Raw genomic sequence first — 17,832 nt, forward strand, 5'->3', positions numbered from 1 at the left:
TTTAATGCCTTTGAATTTTTCTCGCAAAACCGATGTTTCGTTGTTGTTAGCATAATGGTTGCCCCAGAGCTGACATCATCACGCATACGAGAATGAACCTGGGTACTAGTAAACAAAAACATGGCGATCGAAGGGTCTTCGAATTGGTTTGTTTACAAATAAACAACGATTATCTTCAATAATGACATTATAAGAGTATGTAGCTTATACATACGGCTATATTTTTTTACTAAAAGTGGACTTAAAGTACTTACCAGGTTAAATATACGCTTCTACTGCTGTTCTTCAGGTGCACCATTTACGGTGATTTATTAATATCACAATGGATTTCTCCAAATTTTCCGATGAAAATTTCGACGCTAAACAATGGGTGAATGCAGCATTAAAACGAAAAGATGAAAAGACTGAACTGGACGTTCGTATATATCTTTTATATTTACTCAAATATTGACCTTTTAGCCTTTGTTGTATGACTTGTATCATTTTGATAACATTTTCCACGTCATCGACTGATACAGGAGCTGAAAGGGATGTAATTTTATCATAATTTTTAGGCTCATGCTTCAGGCTTAGTCATGAAATTACAACTATTTATTCAAGTAAGGATGCTTCAGATACTTCGCCATGAGTAGACTAATTGTACCTGTATGTTGACAGTAGATCAAGGTGGTTCAGAAATCAGTTACCTTGATTATCTACTAATTACCTACTAATTATCTTGATTATCTGATTATGTAAATAAGTCCTGCATTATAACTTGCGACAATGTTTGTTGCATGCAATGATAGTCACTGATCTTACATGGCATTATATGTCAGTCACTATTGCCACATAATGGCTTGGTTGGCTGTAACCTCAATCTGTACAACCCATTGTTTATAGGAGGTGAATAATGCTCTGGAGGAAACCAGTACTCAATCTCTCAATAATATGCCAAGGTGATCATCTGTCACTTAAAGTAATTATTCAACCAATGGTACTGAACATCAGTTACAAACTCAAGCTCATACTTAATATTCAAGCTCACATTTATCAATAGAATACAATATACAGTACACAATGAATTGCCTTTATTTACTTGGTTTTAAATTCGTCTTCCAGAGTTTTGAGGGAGCTTGAAGTTATACGACAGGAAGCAACCTTGTTAAAAGAACAAATGAGACTTGTTAAAGATGATATTAAAGCGGTATTTTTGTCTTGATTCAACAAACACCAGAACTGTGATTGATTACCAAAGTAACACTTCTTTCCCAATTGTTTCAGGTTGAGCAAAACACATCAGAATCTATGAAAATGCTGTTAGATTTAGATGAAGTGAAGTCGAGAATACAATCAGCTTCACATGCTTTACAGGTATTTGTTTGAAGCCAAGTAAACTAGTGTTTTATTCAATATGTCCCAGAAGGTTTCTACAACCATTCGACCATTTGTTCTAGGAAGCTGACAACTGGACAACACTCTCAGCTGATGTTGATAAAGTTTTCCTATCAGGGAACTACAGAGAGGTTTGTACAATTCTTCACCCATGATTACAATGCACACTGCTATTTTATTAAAGTTGTTTTTGTCTGTTTTTAGATTGCTAAGAAATTAGTTGGGATGCATAAAAGTTTGGTGAGTCAAATAATGTTGAGTATACTGGTAATTGGGTTTGAATCGAGTTCAATATTAATTGTTCCTCCACATTTTAGGTTGTACTTCATGACGTACCAGATTACAATGAACGACACAAATTACTGGAGGGTTTGAAGAATAAACTAGAAGCTCTTTTGAGTCCAAAATTAGTGTCTGCATTTAACAGTCATTCCTTAGGTGTGTATTAATTCCTTGATATACAACTTCACCTAAACAGGATTTAAAACCATTTATTTGGAATTTTCTTGTAGAAGAAAGTCAAGAATATTTTCAAATTTTTCACGATATTGACAGACTTGATCAGTTGAAAAACTACTACATTCGCTGTCACAAGGTGAAGTACACTTGTATGTTTCACTGTAGTTCAAAATGCCCTAGCTTGTTTTCCTGATGTCTTGGAGGAAAATTAATATAAACAAATCAATAATACTAATTGCTTGTCTTAACCTTCAGAGCAAGTTACTTCAATCGTGGAAAGATATCCAGGAAGAAGATCCCAGCCAGACGATGTTGGATTGGTTATCAGTGTTTTACAACAGTCTACTTTCAACTTGGCATTCAGAACTTACTTGGTGTAGCCAGGTTTTTGGAAATCCTGGAATAGTTCTCTGTCTCCTAATGAGTCAAACTCTCAACCATCTTGAACCACCATTTTCTGTGTGTGTGAAAGAGTTTGTAAGGGATGAAGCCTACCCATTGCAACAGTTGATTGATCTAAAACAAGTTAGTAGTATCAAATATAATGTTGTCTGGTTGTTGTGGCTGAATACTGTGGTCACTGGACTAGTTATGACCATGGTTTCGACTATGCTACTAGATGGTATTGATAGTAGGCAATGGTTTTGATGGAGTGGTAGTAACTATGACTACGGTACGAAAATGGTTTTGGTGATGCTGAGAACCACAATTTGATTTCAAATATGGCAACCTGATGAAAAAACCATCATTCATAATACCTTTCTCTCCTTTCATAGGTGACCTTGAGATTCTCAAAGGCATTACAAAGTTCATTTGCAGATCTCAAAGGTAGTTCATCTCAAACTATATGAATAAAATATTTCAAACAAACAATGTTAATTCTCTTTGTTTTTCAGAGGACTACGCTGAGGCTGCCGTATCGTTAGTCAATGCAATATACTCACCCTATACACCATATCTCCTGGATTACACTGCTCTGCAAACTGGATTTCTTACGGAGAATTTGAACTCCATTCAACTGGTATGATAAAACTCAATTCATTATTTGCCCTGAGAACTTCCTAGAAAATGAAGTGTTACATTGCATTTGTATTTCCAAGAGTGGAGAAAGCTTTCTTGAAACTGTGGATGCATTATCAGAGTCCGTTGGAAAAGTGTTTCTCTTCGCCGAAATGGTTAGTCAGAAAATGACAAAGATTTCTTGAGCTGTGCTTTTGCTACTAAATGCAATCATTGTTAGATAGAACTGAGGTAAACACTACAGTTTATCCAATAACATATTTTGCAGGCACTCGAGTTCTGTGTCGCCCTGACGGATGGTTTAGGGTCGTGCCAACTGGTACAGTCCTTAGAGGTAAAAAGATGGCAGTATACTAGAGAAGTAATGTATAAATAATTATGGAGATCTCTTGTACTGTAACTATACTCGTCGTGTTTATATTTTCATAGATCTTCTTCTCAGGATATCTACAGAAAGTTAAGAATATTATCAAGAACATTAGAAATGATCTTCGCTTGGATAAGGTTTCCGATCAAGTCAAAGAAGACTGGACTAGTTTTCAATATGCTTCAAATCTTATCCAAGTTTGCGGTAAACTTTTTCATCACAACTTTGAGCGGCCTACAGCGGTTAATTGTAAAGACGAAGGTTCAACAAAAGATTCAAAACAAATTTCTCTTTCCCTTTGCAAAGGTGATTTGCTGCTAAAAATACAAGAGTTTAAAGCAAGTCTGCTAAAAACTGTGACTGCTTCGAGTGAAAAATGGTTGAAAACCGATCACAAGGACAGTAAAACTGTCGCTGAACTATTTAATGGTTACAATTACCTTCAAAAGGAAAGTCCGCTAGAATTTGGCAGCTTGGTGGAGTTCATCAATAATATTGAAAATGGTTGGTAATTCAGCCATGATAAAAGTTGATTTCAATTTTATCAATTTTAATAATTGGGATTACCTTCTTTGTCTGAGAGTTTGTCTGCCACAATCTCCTGGTAATAAACAAAAAAGATCTTTGTAGGTGCTGGGGTAATTGACAATATCGTCAGAGAGATTGAAGACTTGAATAACAAAGTGCATCATTTGGCATTCGACGTGGCTTTCTTACCTCTGAAGTGTAAGATCAATTCTATGTCGTCTCTTCAGGTGAGAAGCGCTCAGATCATGCTAGTCTTCTGATGATTCCACGTTGTTTTCATCAACACTCTGCTTCTTCTCTAATCACAGGTGTGGTCTAGAACAACGTCAGACACAGGCGACTCGCTGAGTGCTGATATTCCAACGTTCAGTCTATCACCACAGGGCTACATTACGGAGGTAATCCACAAGACTCTGGTCCTTTTCTAAGACCCTCTACATTCAGGGGTACTCTCCGTGTTACCCCCCACTCCCCTGCCTCAATTACAGGGATTCCCTACGAGACTTCCCCCCTACTCCCCAGGGTTGAGATTCCTCCCCCACTTCTCATGCACCCTCCTAACACACGCTCCACAGTATAACCATCATTATTACCTCTGGTGTAGGTCGGTGACTATCTTCTAACTCTCCCGCATCAACTGGAATTGTTCATGGTTCAAGATAATCCAGCTTTAGAAACAGCGCTTCAAGTTGGCAAACTACAATTTTCTCGAGGTAAACGAGGTCTCCACCCTGGTCCATGTATCCATGCCCCTCTCCCCAGAGACACAACTTTCACTCTAGCTCCTACCTATAATAAACTCCGCGAATATGCAGCAGAGAAAACAACGCAAAAGAGAGCAAGTGCCAGTACAATAATATCATTAGTTTATATCCATTTAACATCGTGAACTATTTCATAGATACAAGCGAAGAGCAAGACCCTGCCTCGAAGTGGTTGAGCTCTGTTGCCCAGGCAACAATGCACACGTATGTTGAAAGTATCTTACGAATACCAGAGTTAACCGTCTTCGCAAGTAAACAACTCGTTGCAGATATAGGTAAGATGATAATAAAGAATACATTAACACTATATAACCAGAGCAGCGAGATTTAAAGATAATACTCTTAACAAATAAACTTACCTGCCTTCATTTGAATCACGACTGAATCTTTTCACCTTTAAACTGTGAACTAGCTCTGTCGCATTTCCTGGACTGCCCTGCTTTAACAAACATACTGCTTTTTCTCCGCAGAATATTTGTTTAACATCTTAGAAGCTTTGGAAGTACGGCCAAGCGAAGTTATAATGAACGTTAATAAGTTACTCAAGGCTGAGCAAGACGAGTGAGTATAATTTTGTTTGATCTAGCGCTGTTACACCATGCAACCTTCCTTGCAACTTGGAATGCAATTCTAATTCTGAGGCATCTAAAGTTGTCAAATACAAACATTTCTTACGGTCTGCTAACGTTTTCTTAGCATTTCGAACACTCTTTAGAAATTAGCATCCCTCAAAATTATATAATTGCATTGCAAGTTGCAAGGAAAGTTGCATAGTGTAACACAGCGCCTTAAATGCTCATTCGCCCCGATCCAGGTGTGAGTCAAACTGGAGTCATTCTTGTGTTAAGATCAGACTCAAACGACTGTGCATTGGTCGCTAGTGTCTGACACCCAAATAAGGAGAATATCTCGCATCAACAATCCCATTCACGAATGTTATACCAAGAGGCAAAATTATACCCAATTCACTGGTTGTTATATTTTCTTACCCACTTGTCAAAATATACAAAATATCGATTCAATTCTATGTACAAGAAAAATACCTTAAAAATCTGATGCGTACGTACGAATTTTTGATCAAAAATGTGTTTTTAGTCAGAAAATGTTTTCGGTTCTTACAGAAAATCACACTTGAATCCTGGGTCCTTCGTTTTACCTTTCCACCCCTCGCTTCGTTTCACGACGCTCGCCAAGTCATCCTTTCCACGTTGTTAAATAATATTACGCATAATCTAAAAAGTTAAAACAATAGTTTGATACTAAAGTTGGCGAAATAGGCCCACAATTTAAATAACTTTTATTTTATCCACAGATTTCACATCTTAGCGGCAGATCTTTGCGTAGAAAACAAGATCAAGAATGCTTTGATTGCAATGAGAAGCAAAAGATAGCACACGACTGGATAGGAAGACTACCATTGAGAGACTATAATTATTTAATGAATAAATGTACGAAGGACTTGTTTTAAACCAAGAGATGCAGGGAGTTGGAAAGCATAATACGGACTTGTCGTTTGAATAAACAAACCGGAATGAATTATACGCTTTTATACGATATTCTACATTGTTTTAATAGCTACATGATTTAACTTATCTATGGTTGCTTCAACCAGTTGTCGGGTAAAGTTTGGGCCAATTTTACACAATTTTATCGACCATAGATTACTTGTATTTTGATGTAAAGTATTATCCATGTCATACCTTAAATAGCCGCCTAACACGAAACATCTCTCACGAGGAGTCGGAACCCCCCGACGAGGAATCGTCATCATCGTCTTCGTCATCATAAGCATCTGAATCGTGAGTGTAGTTCCAGGCCTTCTCGATGGACGGCAGCGTTTTCGCTTTATTCTTTTGATTTCTCATCATGATCTCAGCCTGACGCTGTGCTTCCGCTTGCTTCTTTCGTTCCTCGTTCTCGTTTTCCGCTTTCTGAAATGAAAACACGAAATATAATCAATGGGCAATCTTAGCTACAAACTCGTCGTCATTTGCAACTCGCCAACAAAAACTAAACCTCTGTCGGTTCACATGTAGAAACACATACTTACAAAGTACATCATTATGAAATCTTGGAAGTATTTGAAGAATTCAGAAGGTTCAATCTTTTTACCATCTTCCCCAAACATTTCACAAGCCGCTGTATATTTTTCTTCCATCTTACGATATTTTTCGCTCACTTTTTGAACTTTACCAAAAGCTCGATTGTAAAAACTCTAAGGAAATCTTAAGGAAAGAAACATACACGCTGTCTATAGTTGGTAAAGTGGCATAATTCAGCCTGTTGAAAGAGTGCTCTATCTCATAAAATATGCTCTTTTTGATGCCCTAAGATAAGCGAAAAAATCTTGCAAAAACTTTGTGTTCATTTCCTGCACTTGTGTGCATCCTCTTGAACAAAACACGCTCTAAATATGGAGGTAATTCAGTAGAAATTTTGTCCTAAAAAGGATACAAATAGAACAAAATTCTCAGGTTGTTTATCTCTTTCTTTCTTGGTCAGGTCAATTCCTTTCTTCAAGCTCTGAATATCGTTGTTCAACGTTTGCTTGGACACTGAGAATGGGAAATAGTTTGTTTTACAAAACGTCGTTGCAAGCATTCACAGAACTGCTGAAAGTTCTTTGTTTTTACGGAAACTATAAATATACCTTGAGTAGCGTCTTCCAAATCAAGTGCTTGAGCAAAGGAGTGTAGTTCCGGAAAGTGTGTTTTCACCGTGTTGACGACAAAATTGAGAAGCGACATTTTACGATCTGTTGATCTCACATCAGGAAGCTGAAACAATGAAAATAAAAGGGAAATGATATTCTGATTATGTTTCGCTACTGCGCTATGACTTAAACCTCTTGGGGCAACACAGGCTTGCTTATACAAAGCAGTATAGTGCGGCTTGGATAAAGGTTCTTTAGTATTTATCATGCACTCGACTGACCTTGTAAAGTGATTCAAGCTTAAATCCGGCTGCGACTTTTTTTCTTGTGCCGTTCATGTAGTTACCAAAGGCGAGGATAATCTACAAAATACATAAATAGGAGTTCCGTTGAGATGATTTGATAATTAACATCGCCTTCTCAAGGATGGATCAACTGACAGGGAAAATAAGAGGGGATTCAGAGCAGTTATAAAGCAGGATGCGACTGCTTTGATGTGCCGAGTCAATGAGCATCATCATCATCTGGACATGCAACAGCTGGCAATGAACGGCGTGAAGTGGTCCTTGCGATTGCTCATGGAATGGACCAGAAATTTGATTTCATGAAGACCTTGACACCAAACAAAAAACTTGCATATCCTGTGTTGCTGACATTCATACCTCGAATATCTTTCTCAGTTTTTTACTATTCAAAATACTCAAAGATGCTCTCATCACAGCATCGATTTTCTAAACAAAAACAAGACAAATAAAACTTTACCAACAAATATCTCAATCTAAGACAGAAAGGTAGTTATAAACGATATACCATGTGTCTTGTACTTACCGGTACAACTGATGACATTATTTCATCAAACACACCAACAAATGCCAAGATACTCAGCTTAGCTTCGTAGCGTTTCACTTTTGCCAACTTTTAAAAAAGAAAACGTAGCACAAACGTAACTCATTTGATTTATTTGTATAGTTAAGAACTTCTCTTGTTTGTCTTAAAATACAGCAAACCTCTTTGGAACTTACTTCAAACATAAACTGCTCAGCTTCGGCGAGTTTGTCGTAATCATCTGCGTGTTTGGAAAGACCTGCCAACTGATGTTTTAAAACATAGTGAGAATTTCAAGAACTCCAACAGTTTGTGTATATATGTGACACGAATATACGTGGAACTAACGGTGAAATCTTAAAGATGAAGGCTTTAGTGTTACCTCTTCTTTCGTTGGGATAAACTTCAAAAGCAGTTCAGCAAATTCTGAACTCAATTCAGAAATATCGCTGTTATCAATGTGTTGTTTGATGTGCTTCGGTGAGAATCCGATCCTTCTTTTTGCAATAACTAAAAAATATTGCCGAAATATTAGAACACATTCGGCATTCTACCTGGATCAACAATATGGACTGGATCGTATCGTATTCCTCTTTAACTTAAGTACTCCAAAACCTACCCAAATTTCTAGCTCTATTCGTCTCGATGATTGTTATTTGTTCTGCTAGTCTTTTTAAAGCTAAAAATTTTCAAACAAGTCAGAATTAATAAAAGAGGAATCCAGTTTAAATAATGGAAGTCTCATTTAGTTTGTTTGTTTTTATACCAGCTTCCTTCTTAAGCCTGACTTCCTCGCTCATTTCATTCGTCTTCAATTCAAACATTGCTTCGAAATCGTTGAGATTTAGTTGAACAGCGAGCTTCTCGTCATCCATAGACTGTGAGGATACAGAACAGAGATTGTGAAAACTAAACTAGACTAACAGTATGGAGTTTCATAACGTGCATCTATGGACATTATCGGACATTACCTCAAATATCGTCTTCTGTGTGTTAGTAACCGGCGCCCAGTTTAACATGGGCAATTTCTTCTTGCTCATGACCTTGCGTTTAGGTCCCCCGGCGTTCAATGAACCTGTGAATCCCGGTGGAGGAGGAGGAGGGACAGCTCCACCTGGTAAACAAACAGATACGAGATAAACAAATACTTCTCCATTACAATACAGCCATCCATTCTTCACACATAACGCTCCCTCCTCCCACTGAGGATCTTCCCCAAGTCTTACCTGGAAATGGAGGTGGTGGTGGTCCTCCGGGGGGTGGTGGAGGAGCGGGCGGTGGGGGTGGTGGCAGGTCTGCATTCAGTGGTTCCAATAATGAAGTATTGATGCCTTCTTTATTTGGACTTTTCTACAAGAGGAAATTTTCATCAGATTGCAGATTTTAGCAGATATTTTATCCACTGTTCCTTCAAAATGTTGGTTGATTCAAAGTGCGCTTCCTTACCAGTATTTTCTCAAGCTCCGTTTGTAACTCCGTAGCACGAAATTGGAAGTTTTCTGCTTTTTCTTCAAACTAGAAAATGGAAATGGTAAAGAGATTTAGGACCAACAACAGAACGTAGACAAAGATGGTGTTAATTGAAAACAAACCTCTTTCTTCTGTCTTTCTATTTCATTCTTCTCTCGTTGTATATCCTGTGTGTGCAGAGAGAAGAGGTTTTAGGAAAAGCGAAGTCTACTACATGTTACCATTGCTGTGGAAATCATCATTACTGGGCTGGGAATCCTTGCGCTTGATTCAAATAAAGCCGAAACTCGGCCATTGCGGACAACGTTTAGGGTACAATGCTAGAAACTTGTTGTTATTTGTTATTTCAGGCTGGAAACTTGCAACGGCATATTTCAATAACATACCTCAAGCTTTCCTGACAAGAGATCAACCTATAAAAATTCAATGAGGAATAAGAACAGTCAGTTTAATAACCAAAGATCTTAGTTGATGCATCATGAGCTCGCTGGACAAATGAATTTACCCCACCTCGTCCCTCAAAAGTTGGGATCTTTCCTTCAGTTGTCCATATTCGTCCATGAGGTCCTGTATGTTCACATAATTCTCCTTCCATATCCTCAGTTCATCCCTCACCGGGGCCGCGTCTAAATCCTCCAGGCTCTAATGAAGATGAAAAGAACAGATTGACGTTCTCTGCCATTACAAAACAAGACAGAACTCCTCTACTTCATCGATCCCAACAATTAATGATAAATTCATCTGAAGCAACTAACCTTCTCCAGACGTTGTTCACTGAAACCTGCGACAACGATTTGCTGCTGATGGAAAACTCGATCGTTGTACGAAGGCGAGTTATTCACCACCGCGTTTAATAATGCCATGGTTACTGCCTGAATAAGACGATAGATTGTATTATATAGCTATATCGCACAGACCTATACCATACCACACCACACCACACCAAACCTAACTTTACCACAGCAATCACGGCAAACCATGTACCACACAGCACCATCTATAATACCGTACCAAACAACATCTCACCTAGACAAGTAAAAAAGGTTACCTGCAAACCAGGCTGCACTGGTTCTTGATAGAGAAAGTCCACCAACGTAGAAAACATTTGCAGTTCCTTCGTCGCCGTGCGGTAATACTCGAGAGCTTGAATAACCAAATGATGATACTTGTCGTTTACACAAGCAGCATAGAGAAGCTGGAGATATGAAGAATAACTCAGGTTTGCTAAGATTTGAATGTTTAGCCACTCGACCACCAACTAAAACATATTATTCATTACCTTAATCGCCAGGATCTTTGTCTTTATATTGTCAATTTGTAAACACATAACCACGTACACCAGCGTGTCTTTCACGGCTAGCACTGACTTAAGACCAAACTAATTGGGAGAGAAAATGAAGAATTATTTCAGCAAAATGTGATCGCCGTTGACAGCCGTTCTACACCCGACCTTAGTCACCGTACAACGAGAACACACGATCCTAATACAGTACCTTATTTCTCATCAACGCTTTGATACACATCAAACACATGTGTTCATCAGCCTTTGAAAAAAACATCAGAGAATCATAAATAATTGAGTTGTAAGAGACCACACTGGTCAGCAAGCTCCATAGATCGCACTGGTATTTCACGAGTTTTGAACGGCAGTTTGGAAACCAGCTACAAGGCTGCTAACCCAACCATCCTGGTCAGAAATTGTTGGGAAAACTTATTGATGTCTTATTTTACAAGTTGTGAATGACAACTTCGCAGCCACTAAATGATGCTGAAAACATTTTTGACAAGAATGAGTCCCTGGAACTCTGAGTCCGTTGGAAACACATCTTGTTGGCAAAACGGTTGATTTTTCATTTGAAACTTATCATTTGGTTCTTACATGACTCCTAGCCATCACTTTCTTTCTTCTTTTACCAGATTTTGAGCTTTTTTGGCTTTTCTTTTGTTCCTGATCCTGTGACAGAGGAGGAGGTGGTGGATTCTTGTGTAAGAACGACATGAAGTCAATCAACACTTGGTGACCATTGTATGGTTCATCCAGGAACTCACGTAACCAGCTAAAACAAAGAATGTATTGATACAGGATCTCCAGAGACCTAGTATTTCTGGACTAGATCTTTAAGGACTGGGTCCTACCATGGACAGACAGCCCAGTCAATGTGGTGATGTCAAACCATGAAACTAAACCAAGAGATTGTTGAAAGTTGAAAGAAACTTACGTTGTATTTGGATGTGTTCTCACATCCACCTCCAGTGATCTCAATATAACTTCCTTTGGTTCAAGATCTTTGATCAACTTCTTGGGCGGTTTTGTATGTTGTTGAAGTGCCTCATCCATGTGTCTTTGTAACTGACTGACATAGAATTGAGAGGAATGTTTTGGTTCAACCATTTCCTAAAAATAAAATCAACAATAAATTTTTACAATCTTCCATCCCAACCTAAATCCCAATCTCCTTATCCTTAATCTCTGAAATCTGATCCTTAAATCATAATCCTTCACCCTAATCTTTAACTCTTAATCTTAAACTGGAGATATCCTTTATTAAGCTGATAACTGCAACCCCAATCTTATTGCAAAAAAGGTATCTTATATAAATTTTAGGTCAATAGTTGAAATGGAGACCCACCTTTGCTTGAATCAATTTCCATTTGTGTTGAATTGGGTGTCTTTGCAAATCAGTTACCTGGTCTGGATCAAGGGTCAATTTTTCCTTTTTGGAAGACAAGGAAATGCATCAGCATGTGATAAAATTAACTGCAGAAATTCACAAAATATGTTGTATATGACTATGGAGCAGCTGGCACTATGACTAAATTCATTGCAGACATTTTCAGATATAGTTGCTAAATGTGCTTGTTTGTCAAAGAGGTTCTAAAACCAGAATTTATTCACATCCCCTGTCTTGCATCAGAATCATTGGAACATACCAGCAAGTTTTCAAATCTTTTTTCAATTTCCCCTTCATTTGGCATGCTCTCATCAGCACCTGAAATATATAACAAATATTTCAATATCAACGACATATACTAATAATAGGAGTTGGAGGTTAGGACTTGGGTGACACCTGTCTCTCTTCCCACACTACCACTAGGCTGTAAAATTAATACTGAATTTTGTCCCAGAAGAGTCAAACCACTGTGGTCAAACTACTGTGGTCAAACCATCTCCCCAAGAATCATGCATTGGAGAACAGTTTGAGAAAGATACCCAGGACATGGACAATAACTGTATAAGCCTGGGAAAACCTTAATTTGTTTTTAAGATGACTTAAATATTACTTATGCAGATAAACTAATATTAGTATTCAATCTTACATGTATTTAATTTTCAATATCAAGAATAAATGATGTAACACTTTATCGAAAATTCACACCATATTGCCTTTTTTTAAATAATTTCAATTTGAGGTGAGAATTAATGTACAAATCCTAGGAAACGTTTCTCTAAAAACCAGGAATTTGGTATTTAAAGAGAACACAAACGGTTCGAACACAAAGAAAACGGAAATTGTAACATTCAAAATATGGTTTTGTAACAGGAATTTGTTTTGTGTTTATAATGAAAATAAAACCAAGAAAGTCAAAGTTTGTGTAGTTGTCTTTGAATTCTCGCCTAGTAGAAGCCTACGCGTTCTCGTTTTGTGCAAGAAATATCTAGATTCGCTTTTGGTAGCGAGATATTGTGGTATTATGTTTTTATAAGAATGTAATATACAAATTTGTTACATGGGCTGAATAGAAAATAATTAATTGAGACAATAGCTTTAAAGTTTAAACACAAGTGGGTCACGCGAACGGAGAAAAAATAACCATTTAATTGAAAAATAATTCTAAAATGGGTAAAATTATAACTGAATTTCGTTTATGCTTGAGTAAACGTCTTTACATAATCGCTAGGGCCTTCTCGAAACTCAACAAGTAATATCAAATGTTAACCAATACAATATGTTTCGATTGAACAGCAAGTCGTCTGTACAAAAGCCATATAGCATATATTAAACTGAAAAATAATTGTGTTATTGAAAATTTAACCCTTGACACCGCGCTTAAATCTTTTAGTATTGTCTTCTGTCAAGGTGTTTATCTACAATCGGCCTAAACAAAGCTAATGGCATTCCTGATGGCCGTCGAAGCTGATAATTTGAAAGAGAACCGCGCAAATCTCGAATATTGTATATTTGCGAGTCGTCTTGCTTCGTGTTCAAACAAAACTCAATGCATCTGAAAAGAAGCTTTACTTGTTATGACATATTCAACTTTCAGTTTTGACATATTCATCACTATCAGATCAAGCCGTTTTAACTTTGAGCCTGGCAGCACGTGTTTTTCTTTGAATTTCTTCGTGAATATTCCAAAGGACTTTCTCCAAACATAACATTGAATATACTTATGCAATAATCGTGTATTATTGTGTTAATATATCATTGATGCACTTTTATTAAGCATAAAATATGAAAGCATATTACTACAATAAGCCTTTCTATTGAATAATCAAATAAGCTCGCCTGTATATATAATAATATATAAACTTAAAGCCTCTTTCAATATGTACCTGAATTTCCTTCAAATGGTCCAGAAATCTTATCACTGCCTTGTTCGTTTGTGCCATTTCCTCGAAGTTCATCGTATTCAGCACGACTTAGTCGTTGTGATAAAGTCGCATGACCATTTTCTGCGTTTCTTCTCTGGAAAGTGCTAACACGATTGCTAGCACTATGATCAGACGCCATACCTCAGTCGTCTCGTCCACAGCATAAGGTGTGTAATATTGAGTCACTTTAGTACACAACAAATTATGCCACTCTCAGATTACCAGCGAATTTTCCAGACGCCTGATCGTAAACAATGTTATTTGCACCGTTCACACAACAGCGTTGCACGGAAATACTCGACTCACTTTAATTTGCATACAGTGCTATCGACTTTATTTCGTACAAACTGTACCATATTTTCATGATAATTACACCAAGAATTGGCTACCAAAATACCTAAGATTTGTACTCTTTATGTTTGCTTGAAACATCAGTTGTGAAGAGGTTTTGACAACTTAAAAAACATTATTGAATACCATAAAATGTTTAACATACCAAGTGGTTGTAATCATCGTCAAAAATGACCTCAGCCATTTTTTCCACGCACCACACATTCCAATCACAGTTTGATGAATTTGGTGACCATTCTTTATGGTGTCTTGATGGTACCAAAACATATTCACAATTCCAGAAAAAAACACCAAAGGCAAACTTCATACAAAGCACTACATGACGTATCTACCTCATACAAGAATGTGGGCTCACTTCATCTCCAATCTTGTTGTCAAGACATCGTATAAAACAAAAGAAAGACTTTAAAAACTTTCACAGAAAACTCGATTTTTTTCTGGGTTTTTTTCACCATGAGTCGCTTGTACGACACCATAGAGCCGTCGGTGATCGACGAGCAGATGCTCAAAGATGCTGTGGAGGAACAAGGACCGAAAGGAGAAGCTGGACGCATCGCAAAGCAAGAAGGAATCGATTTCGATACAGTTCTTGCACTGAGACTCGATTACAGAAGTAAATACTGCTTTGTTTTTAAGTAAAATTTAACATGTTTTTACGCGAAATGTTAGTAGAGGTGGGGCACTTGCATTGCACTGGAATTGCAAGGTTACAGGCTCTTTTTGGAGGACTTTAAATAGCCTAATCATGAGATTGCATTTTCAGATATTCTCAAGGTGGACAATATGTGGAACTTTGTGTCATTGACAAAACTTCAAATGGACAATAACATCATTGAAAAGATTGAAGGGTTGGATAAACTTGTCAACCTTGAATGGCTTGGTAAGTACTGGACCAGAATATTCACCATCAATTACAGTTAGATTTGTATACATTGTTTGTATATAAGTTGAGATCAGATTAGGATTAGATAAGGATTAGATACCAGATTAAGATTGAAGAAATGATTTAGATTTGTGATAGGATTAGATATAGGATTAAGATTAGAGATATGATAATCTCACATAAAACTTTGCATTCTATAGATTTATCGTTTAACAACATTGAAGTTATCGAGGGTCTCGACACTCTGGTCAAATTACGTGATCTGACCTTGTTCAATAACAGAATAACCAGAATTGAGAACATGGACACCCTGGTAAACCTTCATGTCCTGTCAATTGGCAATAATAATATCAAAGGACTTGAAAATGTATGTACATAGTAGAATTTAGCTGTGATTCAAGCTTTCTGCCAGAATATTATGGCAATATATAAGAAACTGGTTTAGATCCATTGATTTGAGATTCAGTATTCTAATTATCAACATATTCGCATTTAGGTTGTCTACCTTAGAAATTTCAAAAGCTTACGGACACTCAATCTAAGTGGCAATCCATTTTGTCAAGACCAGAACTACCGTCCGTATATAATTGCCCATCTCTCGTATCTTGTCTACCTTGATTTTCGTTTGATCGATGCATCCAGCAAAGAGACTGCACTAGAGCAGTATCGGTATGCAATTGAAGAGATTGTTCATAACGAGACGTTGGCACAGAAAGCACTCGACGAAAAACAGGAGGAAGAAGCCAAAAGAAAACTGCATAAGGTAGATGTCCATTCCTTGTCCATTTATTTTAACACGATAAATAAATAGCACCCAATATGAGCAGCCATGAATGTGTTACATAAGATAATGCAGTCCCTACAAATAACTTGTATTTGAATATAGGCTGCATATGTGGAAGATATGGATGGAAGAAAATTATTTGACAGTATGATGAATGATGACCCAGAATCATCGAAACTCTCAGCTCTACCTGGTGTCGAAGACATCACAAAAATGTATCTTTTTGTGAACACAATCACAACAAACTCTCTCATTGCTTGTCCAAGAAGCTTTTATTTTTCTTAACTGCAAATGCATATATAGATATGAAGAAAAATTCCTAGGTCTGTGCCAAGGAATGTTTGATTTAGGTTTGAAAGAACATGAGAAGAGAGAGGAGGAGATAAAATCATTCACTGATAGTATCAATGAAGCAAGAGAGGAGAATAAAAATGAAGGAGTTGAATGTATTAATGATTACTCCGAGTACAAAAAGAAGGTGAGCTACAGGGTATCGGAAAATAGGATGGTAACCGGGTGGATCATCTCTAACAGAATACTTGGATTGTAATAGGTTCTACAAGAAATTGCAAATCTGAATGAGAACTTCATCATTGAACGGTTGATGAATGAATTGAGTGATGAAATTATGGTTGTATGGGACACTTTGATGGGTCTGGAACTACAGCTGGTTGATCAACTGGAGGAAACCATCAAAGATTTTGAGAGAAATTTAGCTGATATGTATGCTGGATTCTTGGAGCAAATTCGTGCACAATATCCTTTTAATTATTGCTTTTCGTACCCATTGTTTAGTGCAAAAGTATATGAAATGTGGGGGGATATTAGTGTCACCTAATACTCATATTAAAACACCAAATGCAAGTGAAGGCAGAAAAAAAGGGTAGACATCAGATCACATAAGAGCCCAGTAGATAAAGGACATGATATACAGTACAGGTTGTGATTGCTTAACCATGCATACTATGACACAAATGAGAGAATTGGAACAAACACACAATGAGAAACTACAAGACATTGCAGTCCTCACGTTGGAAAAACTAATGAAGAATGAACTGGCAGATGACCTACCAGATGACGTTAGGATGGTAAGTGATACTGTGATAGAGTGACAGCATAGTTGAGCCCAAGATCCTTGCATGGCCAGATAGTTTTAATATGTTTCACAATGCCAGACAGTTTCATTGTTAACGGGTTAAGAAAGCCACTGTATATCTTCTGTTGTTCTTTTCTTCACAGCTTTTTGTTGATAAAGACACAGTAATGGGTGCTGTAAGTTCATCCCACGAAGCAAGATTGTCAAAGATTGACAACAAGGTATGGTTAAGACAATGGCTAATACAAAGCTTTTTGTTGATTAAGACAATTGTGAAGTTCTGTGAGATTGAAGGCAACTTTTTCTTACCCAGGAGGATGAGATAATCACAAGAGCCAATCAACATATACAGTCACTCGTTGAAAAAATCCACACGGAGGAAATAACACGAAATCGCAAACGTGTGGGAGAAATCAACAACCTCACTGACCATTTTCGAGATGAAATAGATAGCTATGATATTGGTGGAATGACTTGAATGATTGGTGGATACAAGATGACATTTGAGAAGCTGTTGTATTCACACTGTTTGTAAATAAAATATCCTGATTAATTCATTAGTATTTGTCATTGTAAAAAGTTGTTACCCTTGGCTATATGATTAAGATATAATTTCATATTTTTAGATGTAAATATAATTTTATATATTGCCAACTGTTGACTA

General features: G+C 37.2%; 3 protein-coding genes across 3 annotated transcripts; 2 read left to right on the forward strand and 1 right to left on the reverse strand.

Annotated features, from left to right (window-relative positions):
* Positions 1-119: 119 nt before the first annotated feature.
* On the forward strand, positions 120-6,060 carry LOC114519319 (conserved oligomeric Golgi complex subunit 7-like). Its single transcript, XM_028539437.1, has 22 exons — positions 120-415; positions 555-599; positions 883-938; positions 1,102-1,186; positions 1,264-1,353; positions 1,437-1,505; positions 1,579-1,614; positions 1,692-1,812; positions 1,887-1,969; positions 2,089-2,358; positions 2,610-2,661; positions 2,730-2,854; positions 2,934-3,008; positions 3,122-3,187; positions 3,283-3,424; positions 3,527-3,724; positions 3,851-3,975; positions 4,057-4,146; positions 4,353-4,461; positions 4,650-4,787; positions 4,983-5,073; positions 5,825-6,060. The coding sequence occupies exons 1-22, from the start codon at positions 323-325 to the stop codon at positions 5,901-5,903; spliced, it is 2,238 nt and encodes a 745-aa protein (XP_028395238.1). The 5' UTR covers positions 120-322; the 3' UTR covers positions 5,904-6,060.
* Positions 5,472-14,688, reverse strand: LOC114519318 (formin-like protein 3). Its single transcript, XM_028539436.1, has 27 exons — positions 14,016-14,688; positions 12,392-12,450; positions 12,091-12,174; positions 11,680-11,855; positions 11,340-11,517; positions 10,954-11,004; positions 10,740-10,838; positions 10,509-10,655; positions 10,216-10,332; positions 9,971-10,102; positions 9,847-9,873; positions 9,583-9,627; positions 9,437-9,505; positions 9,217-9,340; positions 8,962-9,104; positions 8,757-8,868; positions 8,610-8,669; positions 8,373-8,500; positions 8,188-8,256; positions 7,994-8,080; positions 7,828-7,896; positions 7,447-7,527; positions 7,163-7,289; positions 6,967-7,067; positions 6,563-6,727; positions 6,213-6,443; positions 5,472-5,744 (listed from the first exon to the last, which is right to left on the reverse strand). The coding sequence occupies exons 1-26, from the start codon at positions 14,191-14,193 to the stop codon at positions 6,243-6,245; spliced, it is 2,829 nt and encodes a 942-aa protein (XP_028395237.1). The 5' UTR covers positions 14,194-14,688; the 3' UTR covers positions 5,472-5,744; positions 6,213-6,242.
* A 112-nt stretch (positions 14,689-14,800) lies between these two features.
* Positions 14,801-17,659, forward strand: LOC114519221 (dynein regulatory complex subunit 3-like). Its single transcript, XM_028539313.1, has 10 exons — positions 14,801-15,018; positions 15,169-15,285; positions 15,489-15,655; positions 15,785-16,051; positions 16,175-16,287; positions 16,376-16,550; positions 16,626-16,828; positions 17,037-17,160; positions 17,312-17,389; positions 17,482-17,659. Exons 1-10 carry the CDS (start codon positions 14,859-14,861, stop codon positions 17,644-17,646), a joined length of 1,569 nt encoding a protein of 522 aa, XP_028395114.1. The 5' UTR covers positions 14,801-14,858; the 3' UTR covers positions 17,647-17,659.
* Positions 17,660-17,832: the final 173 nt, after the last annotated feature.

The sequence above is a fragment of the Dendronephthya gigantea genome, unplaced genomic scaffold (genome assembly GCF_004324835.1).
Source record: "Dendronephthya gigantea isolate DGI-Jeju-01 unplaced genomic scaffold, DenGig_1.0 000013F, whole genome shotgun sequence".
In the NCBI taxonomy this organism is placed as follows: domain Eukaryota; kingdom Metazoa; phylum Cnidaria; class Anthozoa; order Malacalcyonacea; family Nephtheidae; genus Dendronephthya; species Dendronephthya gigantea.